This window comes from Harpia harpyja, chromosome Z (assembly GCF_026419915.1).
Source record: "Harpia harpyja isolate bHarHar1 chromosome Z, bHarHar1 primary haplotype, whole genome shotgun sequence".
In the NCBI taxonomy this organism is placed as follows: Eukaryota; Metazoa; Chordata; class Aves; order Accipitriformes; family Accipitridae; genus Harpia; species Harpia harpyja.
The window spans coordinates 8,203,308-8,213,713 of NC_068969.1; the positions used below are offsets into that span (position 1 = coordinate 8,203,308).

The 10,406-nt window shown below is 62.8% G+C and overlaps 2 protein-coding genes across 2 annotated transcripts; both read right to left on the reverse strand.

Moving 5' to 3' along the window:
• Positions 1-183: 183 nt before the first annotated feature.
• Positions 184-3,428, reverse strand: LOC128136899 (probable G-protein coupled receptor). Its single transcript, XM_052777253.1, is given in 3 exon segments — positions 184-2,814; positions 2,816-2,924; positions 3,273-3,428. Coding segments are annotated over 2 exon segments (1,290 nt in total). The 5' UTR covers positions 2,876-2,924; positions 3,273-3,428; the 3' UTR covers positions 184-1,584.
• A 761-nt stretch (positions 3,429-4,189) lies between these two features.
• On the reverse strand, positions 4,190-9,006 carry PARP3 (poly(ADP-ribose) polymerase family member 3). Its single transcript, XM_052778974.1, has 11 exons — positions 8,843-9,006; positions 7,954-8,187; positions 7,614-7,739; positions 6,979-7,170; positions 6,471-6,606; positions 5,988-6,214; positions 5,669-5,830; positions 5,441-5,518; positions 5,009-5,186; positions 4,648-4,794; positions 4,190-4,528 (listed from the first exon to the last, which is right to left on the reverse strand). The coding sequence occupies exons 2-11, from the start codon at positions 8,134-8,136 to the stop codon at positions 4,359-4,361; spliced, it is 1,599 nt and encodes a 532-aa protein (XP_052634934.1). The 5' UTR covers positions 8,137-8,187; positions 8,843-9,006; the 3' UTR covers positions 4,190-4,358.
• Positions 9,007-10,406: the final 1,400 nt, after the last annotated feature.

Genomic DNA, 10,406 nt, shown 5'->3' on the forward strand with positions numbered 1-10,406 from the left:
GTGAGACCTCCACCTCCTGCCCCTCGCCCTGCCCACCCTGCCGTCCCGCTCCTGCTCACCCTCCGGCTGGCACCCAAAAGCCGGGTCCCGCTGGATGAGGAGCTGCCTGGCCTCTCTGGGGGTCCCCCTTCCCCTGGCTCTGGTGGGGGGCCCTCCCCGGGCCACACTGGGGCAATCGCCTCCCAGCAGTCCCCTCCAAGAGCCGGTCCCTGCTGGCTTGGAAATGCTGTATATATAAGTCTATATTTTTTCCTCCTTTGTAACTTATCAATGGTTTAATAAAAAGATAAAATTTACAAGAAAAAAAAATAATATCCCCCACCCTGGGTGGAGACACCCACACACACCAGGGGCAGCCCCAGCATTTGGGCACGCGGGGTGGTGGCCAGAGGGGCAACCCTGTGGCCGGGGGGTGCTGGCCTTCAGCCCCAGTCTCTCAGGGGGTCTTCCCAGAGCCCCCTCCCTGCCATGGGGCAGTTTGAGAGGCTGTGGGGCAGTTCTCCCCCAGCCCCCCGGTTATTACTGGGGAAGGGGCATCTCCAACCCACTGTGCCAGCACCATCCCTGGGAACTTTGTGGGTGGGCTGGGAGTGATGTACCCCTCCAGCATCCCCCAACAGAGTCCAGTCCCCTTTCTTGCACTGGGGAACTCATGGGAGGGTCCCCAGGCCCTGCAGGAGTAATGAGACCAAAGGGGGACAGCAGCTCCCGGTCACCTCCAGCTGCTGCTGCCCAGGGGCACCCCGTACAGCCACCCACCACCACCCTGTGCCACCGTGTCCACCCCAGTGCACCCCTGGCCGACAGCCCGGTTCGGCTGGCACGTGGCACCGCGGGCTGGGCTTCAGCTGGGCAGCTGTGTCAATAAACAGCCCAGCATGGACCCCTGGCCGACCAGCATCCCCCCCAGGAGGGGCAGCCTCTGCCAGCTGGGGGGGACAGACGGCACGGCCAGGCATGGCCGTGGGCATCGCATGCCGCCACGCCAGCAGGAAAAACACAGACACGGCCAGAGCCAGCCCCAGGGGTGCCGTCCCCCTGATAAGTACCACGGGCGACAGGAGCTCCTCCATCCAGATGTTAGTTTTGGGTTAAACAACCAAGGGTGGAGGGCTCCATGTCAGCTGCCCAGGCTCAGCAGGGTGCCTGGGGCCCTGGTGTTACTGATGTTAGTGGTGTTAGCTGGGCCATTACTCCTGGGTAGGATGCAAGGGACATCTGCTCCTCCCCAACGGCCACGAGTGGTCCCAGCAGGGTGACGGAGATGGAGATGCCCCCTCCTCTGCCCCTGCGTAGGACCCCCTTGGCATCCTGTGTCCCGAGGAGAGCCCGTCCGTGCAACTGGGCTGTGCTGGTGGAGCCAGAGACAATCCCAGCCTGCAGAAGGGAGATGAGGCTTCCCCAGATCTGCTGCCTTCTCCCGGGCAGAGAAACCATCTTCCACCATAAGCTTAGAGAAAAGGCAAAACCTGGACAAGGACCCCTCCAAATGCAAGAGGCTGTGTCCAAGCAGGTCTGATGGGTCCCTGGAAGGTCCCCTGCCCACCCTCCTGCCCAGCACGGTGGGACAGGGCCTCCTGCTTCTCAGCTGCTTTCTTCAGGAACCTGACCTGGGATGGGGAAGCCCATCTTGGTCTGGTCCAGTCTGTTCCTGGGGCTGGGGCTGATGCAGCTGGCGTGGGTCTCCAGCGTGCAAGTCGCTCTCTGGAGGAACTGCAAGAAGTTTTCCTGGACAGAAGCCTCCGAGACAGAAAGACAGAGCTCCTGGCCCAGCGGCTGGTTGAGACAGCTGCGCCGGAGCCGGGCCAGCTCCTCCCGAATCTGGCGGTTCAGCAGCCCATAGAAGAAGGGATTGATGGCGAAGGAGGAGTAGGCAATCCAGGTGACCACCATCTCCCCATGCCCACCACCCACTGTGCCAGCGGTGACAGAGGAGTGCAAGTGGAAAGCGAAGAAGGGCAGCCAGCAGCACAAGAACTGTCCCACAATGAGGACCAAGGTGAGGATGGCCTTGTTGCTTCCCAAAAAGCGCTCTGGTGTCAGCCTGGGCAGTGGCAGGTTCCTGGTGGTGATGATGGTCACTTGACTGGCAATGGAGTCAGATCGGTGTCTCGGTGCAACTGCCTGTGCCGGCACGGGCACCTGCTGCAGGGATGCCATCCGGGCCACGCGGTAGACACTGCAGTAAACAGCAAAGATGATGATGGTGGGTAGAACAAAGCAGACGATGCTGAAGATGATCACAAAAACCTTCTTGTGGGCCCCAGGGCTCCAGTAGACTGTGCAGCGGCTGGCGCTGGTGGCCCCGTTGCCTTGAGGCCAGCCCACCAGTGCCAAGACAGTGATGAGAACAGACTTGACCCAAATGAAGATCACTCCGGCCACTGCCAGCCTGATGGTCATCTTGACCTCATACCTCATGGGGTGGACGATGTAGTAGTACCGCTCCACGCTGATGACGGAGATGGTGAGGATGGAGGCACTGATGAAGCAGACATTCAGGAATATCAAGGCCTGGCACTCGGCAATGCTGTAGATCACCCTGTTGAAGCAGGAGGAGCTGGAGATGATCCCCAGGGGCATGAGGAAAATGGCAGAGAGGAGGTCGACCACACAGAGGTGGCAGACGAAGATGAACTTCCTGAGAAGGGGGGTTTTGAGAATGACGACCATCACCACAGTGTTGGCCACCAGGGCGGTGAGGGTGAGCAGGACCATGCAAAGGAGGCCCACCACCTCCTGGGCGACAGACTGTTCAGGGACAGAGAGCAGCTCTAGGCTGTCCGTGGTGTTCAGCCCCGTTCGGCTCGCCATCACCCCCGAGGGCTAAGCCAGCAGCTCCGGTGCTTGGGCAGCAAGGACTCTTCTCCTGCATCCCTCAGAGGGAAACCCCGCCACAACCATGGCCGCTGTCTTCTCCTTGCCTGTTGGAGAGGGGAGCAGGGCGTGAGGGAGAAGAACGAAAATGAAGAAGAGCCACAGAGAAACCCAGAGACGACCTGAACCCCTCCAAGATGCTGGAGCAGGGAGAGGTACCCAGCGAGGTCACGGCACCCTGCCTACCACAGAGCTGGCATCCGAGCTGTCCCCAACCTGGCCAGGGACGGCACTGCCGGGACCTGTGGGCACCCGTGCCAGGCTGACACCCCGTCCCCCTGCCCCAACCGCACCAGCACGCCCTGAGAAAGGACGGCACGAACCCGCCTGCTCCATCCCTGCTCCTTGCTCTGTCCGTGGGGGACCCCGGGGTGGGTGGGGGGGACCCAGCGCACCTTTGCTCCTGGGGAGGTGGGTGATGCTCCCCTCCTCGCCGGGGGTCCTTCTCACCGGCGTCACTCCCGCAGCAGAACGGGGGCTGCCGGCCCCTGTGCAAGGCCACGCTCCCCCTTCCCCGCGCCCCGTCACCCGCTCGTCATCCTGTTTGCCTGCAGCCTGCCAGCTGCGGATGGCACCAGCTGTCACTCCCGGGCGCTGCCTGCGCTGCCTGCACTCGTGGCGGTCCCACGGGGACAGCTGCTGGGTCCTAGCAGCCGGCGGGGGCTCGGGAAGGGGGGACAGGGTCCCCGAGCCCTGTGCCCCCCCAAGCATGGACACCCACCGCACCAGGCCTGGTCCTTCCACAAGGACAGCTCAGCCCAGAGGTCCCCGGGGCTTGGGGGACAGACCTACAGACAGGTCTGCGGCGTCCCCTCCCCGCTGGAGTGAGATGCTCTGGAGCATCCGTGGGGCATCGGGGTAAAGCAGCCAGGAGCTGCCCTTCCCCGGCACCCCGGGGACCGGGACATGTGCTTGGGGGGCACACGTGAGCACAGAGAGAGGCTTGGCACGGGGGCCAGGCTGGGGCAGGGCAGCAGGCATGGCACCAAGCATGGCACCAGAGGGAGGGCAGGCGCTCGCCCTCGGGACAGATGGATGAGCTCCTCCATGCCCCGGCAGGGCAGCACGTGTTGCTCATTCTCTGTAGCTCTGATGCCACAGTGGTAGGCACGAGCCACGTGCCTTGCTAAGGTGACGAGGGCACCTGGCTCACAAAGCCACCAGCTTTTACCTGAAGGCTGCCGGCACCGGACGGCCACCACTGGCTGCAGCCCCTCCAGAGCCACCTGCTGCTATCCCTGCAGGGACCCACCACCACCCTTCCCTACTCCACACCCACCTCGCCAGGGAGGAAAGTGCTGGCACCAGTCGGTACAAGGCACAGGGTTTTTATTCATGGTCAAAGCAAGCTCTGTCCCCATGCCAGCCTGTCCCTTGCCAAGCCCCAGGTGGGGTGGCCAGAGAGTCCAGACCACTGTGCTCCAGGCTGGTGGGCATCACCACCTGGTGCTGGGATGGGACCGCAGGGTGCCCGGCCACCCTCAGAATTGGAGCTGGACAAGGTAGCGGATCCGACACTGGCTTTCCTGGTAGATGAGGTACTCGCTCTGGCCGAAGGAGGAGTCCTTGTAGGCGGGCATGGGGATGGGCTTGCCTTGGCACACCAGCACCTTCTTGCCATCCAGCAGCACCTCCTCATCCTGCGCAGGATCTGGGTGAGAAGATGCCCACCACCACCACGTCAAGCCCAAGATCTGGCCTCTCTCCCCACCCTGTCCCGTGCCCACCCGAGCCCCACAGACCCCACGCCACCTCCTGCCCCAGGCTCACCTGGCTCCGTCTGGCCACAGGCCAGGACGCTGTCGTAGCCGGCGGGTGGCTGACACAGCGTGGGGTTGTCACAGGTGATGCGGTAGGGCTTGCCTAGGGCCACCTCCGTCAGGAACATGATGCCAACCTTCTTGGATGTGCAGCCCACTGCCATGGGAGAAGGCGATGGGGATGATGACACCAGCCCTGTCATTCCCACCTGGTTGTGCCCAAGCCACTCTGGCACACAGGGACCGGCTGCCATGGCAGGGAAGGGGCTTGGCATGCCCACAGCTGCCTGGCAGTGGGTATGCAAAGGCAGCTAGTCTTGCACAGACCCTGCGGGTATCCCGAGCAGCCCTGCCCGTCCCAGGACCCTCACCATAGCAGGCTGACTTGCTGTTCTCGGAGGCAAAGTAGATGCCCTTGCCCACGCGCCCGCCTGAGTGGGGCATGATGCGCAGCCCGCTCTTCAGGATGGCCGCGATCACCGCCACGTTGGTGCCGTGCCAAAGCAGGCGCCGGTGCTCCAGGAGGTCATGGGCTTTGAAGCGCTCATCCTGGAGAGATGCAGAGCTAAGGGCTGTCCACGGAGGAATATGTGGGTGCCTGGGGGTGGGGAACTGCCACCCAACCCCCCCAGCCTAACCCCAGTGCCAGGCTGGAGGGGCAGGGGAGCAGGTGCCTGTTTGCCCCTGGCCAGCTGGGCTGAACCCCCGCCCTGGATGGAGAAGCCCAGAGCCCTAATGCAGTCCTGGGATGCAACCAGGCCTTCCCCACTGCAGGATGGGGATAATCACCTCCTCCTTCTCACCTCGCCATCTCGGGCCACCTGCCAGATGTTGAGGATGCGGAGTTTGTGTCCGGTCTGTGTCACGTAGTTTTGGATCAGCTGCCAGGGAGGGAGGCAGGAAAGTGGTGTCACTGCAGGCAGCCATCCCACCAATGCCCACGGTCCCCCTGGGACAGTGGGCACCTTTGGCACGCGCACAGGCCTGGCACGGTTGGTCCCCATCATGGGGCACCGTGGCACAGGCGGCACCTGGTATTCCCGGGAAGCCGGGTCCAGCAGGGAGAGCTGGCAGCAGAGCAGGGCGTAATCCTGATCCAGCGGATGGGCAACTTCCTTCTCCTCCTCCTCCTCCTCCTCCTCCTTCACCTTCTGCGCCTGCAGGCTCTGTGCCACCTCGATGTCAGCCAGCACCTGGCAGGCACAGACCGGGGACATCCTCACCGCTGGTGCTGGGCACTATGCCGGGGAAACCAGGGCAAGCCCAGCCTCCTGCCAGCATCTCCCTGCCCCACAGGCAGAAGCCCAACTTGGGGAGGGATGCCACCCGCTGAGTGCCCTGGCATCTCACCAACAGCATGTCCTTCTTGGCACGCAGCAGGTCGGGGGAGTTGATGGGGGGTGGCCGTGCCCGCCCAAAGTTATGGGGGACAATGGTGTAGAAGCGGGAGGAGAGGTCCTCCAGGCGGGCGGCCTTGGGGGGCTGCTCCTGCAGCGCTGCCTCCAGCTCCTCCAGTGCCTCAAAGCCCCTTGCGATCTGCTGCTTGCTCAGCTTCCCCAGTGGCATCTTCTTCACATCTGGCCCGGGGGACAGGGGAAGGCATGGATGAACCCATCCACCCCACTTGCCCCACAGCTACTTCCAAGAACCTCTAGCATCACCAGAGGGACACACAGTTACCCAGCATGGGGGGGGTCCACAGTCCCACCAGGTGCCGGGCTGTTCAGTGGGGATGCTCTAAAATCCACTGGGACCTCTGCCCTGTTCACCTCCCTACCTGTACCCCCCAGCCGCAGCCCCCAGACCCACCCCATGCCACCCATCAGCTCCTACCGATATTCATGGTTTGCATGGCATCCCGGAACATGTCGCTGCTGAAGATGAGGGATACCAGGTCCTGCGTTGCTTTGTCCAAGGTGCAGGGCAGCACCCGCTGCTTGCAGACCTTGTCCCCGTCCACACCATCCACCTGCCGGCCCCCAATGTCACCGCATCACCTGCGAGCCTGCAGGAGGCTGTGGGGGCACGGCACCGGGGCTGCCCGTCTCGGTGGGGAGAGCCTGGACCACGGGCAGCAGAGCAACAGGCAAGCGCTGCCTCTGCTTTCCACAACCGATGCCACCCGGATGCCCATGGTTCTCACTTGGGATGCCCTCCCACTCCATCTCAAACCATTAGCCCCAAATCTCTCCCCGCGGGCTATTTCAGCTCTCACTCAGACCCCTCCCAAAACCCACCCCATCCTGCTGACCCGCTTGGATGTCCTGGTGCCCAGTGGGCCAGGGGTGGGATGTGAGGACCACCCCACCGCAGTGACACCCTGGCTGCCTGGCACACTCACCCTGAGGGCAACCTCCATCTCCTGCCCGGCCCCTGGCTGCACCTCGATGAGTGTGTACTTCCCCGGCTGGGCAACAAAGTTCTCCCTCGCCGCCCAGCTGTTCTTGGTCTTCTCCCGAAACTTCTTCTCAAAGTCCTTCTTGGCAGCCTCCAGGGAGGTGGAGGGCATGAGCTTGGACTGGCCCACCTCCCCCTGGCAGTGGACAGCAGTGGTCAGGACCCCCGCTGCATCCCTGCTCCACCAGCCCCATGCTGGGGGGAGCAACCTGGGAGCAGAGGGCTGCAATGGCTGGCAGGGCTGCAGGGCAGCAAGCAGGAACGTTCCAAGCCACTAGCATCAGGTCTGGGGGTCCTTCCAGCTCAGGGAGGCACCCCAGGACTCCTTTCTGGCTTGTCATGTTCGCTGTCACTGCAGTGACAGGTGCCATGTCCCCTGGCCAGGCTGACCCCATTGTGTGGGGGCAAGTCCTTGAAGCCCCCCCCAACAAGGGGCTATAGCAGGGCCACTTGGTTGCTCACTTTGGGACCGGTAACAAGGGATGGGGACCACCAGGTTCATCCCTGACTCTTGGAGGTCCCAAGGCAGGGTGGGGACAGCCGTGGAGGGGGACACGAGTGGTGCCAGGGTGGACTCACCACGCGACCCCAGCGGCTCCAGACGCTGTAGGCACCATCATGCTCAAGGAGCTGGATGATATAGAACTTGTTGTTGTTGGCGCTGATATTCGTCTGGTTCAGGGTGCAGTCGTAATCCTCATAGACCTACAGCAAGCAACACCGCCCGGGCTGACACCTGGGCAGCGTTTGGGGATGGGGGGGGTGCAGAGCTGTCCCAGCAGGGACGCAGGGGGGTCTGCAAGGAAAATTGGGGCTGCCTCTGTGTCAGCAGAGCAGGGACTGCCCTGGGACTCCCCCCATCCCTCCTGCCCACGTTCCCCCATCCCCACCTCACTGGGTACCCCAGCCTCACCCTCACCTGGGCACCCGGCGCCGTGCTCAGGGGGCACAGCCCATCGATGGTGGCAGGGGGCTTCTCCTTGGGGGCAGTTTTCAGGGCTGCCAAGGTGGAGCTCCAGGCGTCATCCTCCTCTCCCCCCTTCGCTTTCTTGCCCCTGCCATCCGGCTGCTTCGGGGGGGATGCGTGGCGCTTGGAGGCCATGACTGAGCCACCCCCGCGGGGCCAGCACAGCCTTAATCCCCCAGCAAAATCCTTGGGGAGAGCAGAGCAGGAGGCGAGAGATGCCAAGTTGCCCTTCCGGGAAAGTCTGGCTGGGCTGTGCCTCACTTTCTCTACGCCTCCAGCGCACGGCCAGGATGGAGGAGGGGATGGGACCTCTGCCCTGAAATGTCTCAGCCTTGCCCCTCTGCTTGGGGTGGGGGGCAGAGCCCCTCAGCACCCTCCAGCCCTTGGGGGACCCCAAAGGGGAGACACAGGACACAGTCCAGTGACATGGAGCTGAGGGGGAGCACGAGGCGGGGGCACGGCTGCTTGCACAGCAAACTCTGGTCAGAAGAGCTGGAAGAGGATGAGGATCTGCTGGAGGGGTGGGGAGAGTCTGGACAGCCCTGCCACGTCCCCACCTCCCCTCACCAGGGACTCCCAACCCGTAGGAGTGTGTCCCCAAGGCTCCCCCAGCCCTGTGCCCCCAGGGGGGTGCAGGAGAGGAAAGCATGCAATGCCCCCCCTCCGAGCATGCAATGCCCCCCCTCTGATCTCTCCCAAGCCCAGTGAAGGGGTGCTTTGATTTGGTCACAGCAGGAGCTTGGGCAGCCCCTCATCTCCTCTGTCCCCCTGGTCCCAGCCAAGCAGGGGTTGCCGAGGGGCAGCAAAGCGGGCAGAAGAGCAGGGAGCAGCCACGTCCTACCTGCTCCCGCTGCCCGCGGCCAGCGAGCCCAGCGCCAGGCACGGCCGCTCCCCGCCGAGGAGCCTCCGGAAGCCTTTGGGCAGGTTGGGCAGCCTGTCTGGAGGCGAAACTTTTTCCCTAGGCAAGAGCAGGCAGTGGCCAGGGATGACGGCAGAAACAGCTGTCATGCCCCCGGGTAGCACGTGCACCCTGTGGCAGGCCTGCCTGCCTGCCTGCCTGCCTGCCTGCCTGCCTGCCAGGCGGTCCCCGGACAAGGGGTGACCACCCTACCACCGGCTGCCCCTCCAGCCAGCTCCCCTTTGCCATGCTCTGGGACAGAGAAAACAGTCTTGAAAGGGTTAACGCCTGCATCATTTTGCATGTTAAATCTCTTTTCTTGGGTCTCCGCCAGACAGGCAGGGCTGAGGATCAGGCAGGGAGGAGGACCAGACGCTGGCATTCGAATGTTGCTTGAAGGGTTCGCAGTAATCGCTGCCTTCTCCTGCCTGCAAGCTGCCTTGCTGTAAGAGGCGAACGACCCCGGGCAGGAGCGGCTGCGCAGCTGGTGGCGTGGGCAGGAGGCAGAGCTGCCCTTCCTGCTGGGGACATGGACGATGCTGCTGGAGCCAGAGCATCGGTGACTTGGTAGCACCTGGGCTCTGCCATGTCAGCCCGAGGCAGCGCAGGCGAGGGGACAGCCCTGTGTCCTCCCGCAGGGGCAGAAAACTTGATGTAGTTTTACCAAGGCAGGTAGTCCCCAAAAGGGACTGCATCCCACTGAGGACCCGGCGCCGGGCCAGGCAAGATGAGGAAGAAGCAAGGAGTGGCAGGAGGAGACCAGAGGTCCCACCCCACGTGCCACCCGCTGCCTCGCCAAAGAGATGGGGAAGGACTGAGCGTAGGGTGGCGAGAACACGACGGGTGGAGACCATGAGGGGTAAAGAGAGGTGGTGGCTGGCGTCGAGCCTGGGGAAGGAGAAGTGCTTCCCAAGCGCGCCTTTTTCTTTACATTTGTCTTTACTTCTCCATGCCTGGACCCGTAGGTAAAAGGGTCCTTCTATGGGCCCACCACCCTCTCCAGAGCTTCCCCACTTCCCACTCCTATAGCCAATGGCTCAACATCCCAAGTGGAAGCCAGTAACGAGCGGTGTCCCTCAGGGGTCCATACTGGGACTAGTACTATTTAATATCCTGACAGGCTGGAGGAGTTGAGGTTGTTCAGCCTGGAGAAGAGAAGGCTCCGGAGAGACCTTGCTGTGGCCTTTCAGTATATAAAGGGGGCTTGTAAGAGATGGAGGGTTTATTACCAGGGCCTGTAGTGACAGGGCAAGGCGCAATGGTTTTAAACAGAAAGAGCGTATGTTTAGATTCGACATAGGGAAGAAATGTCTTGTGATGAGGGTGGTGAGGCACTGGAACAGGTTGCCCAGAGAGGCTGTGGATGGCCCATCATTGGAAGTGTTGCAGGCCGGGTTGGACGGGGCTTTGAGCAACCTGGTCTAGTGGAAGGTGTCCCTGCCCATGGCAGGGGGGGTGGTCTGGATGATCTTTGCAGGTCCCTTCCAACCCAAACCCTCCCGTGATC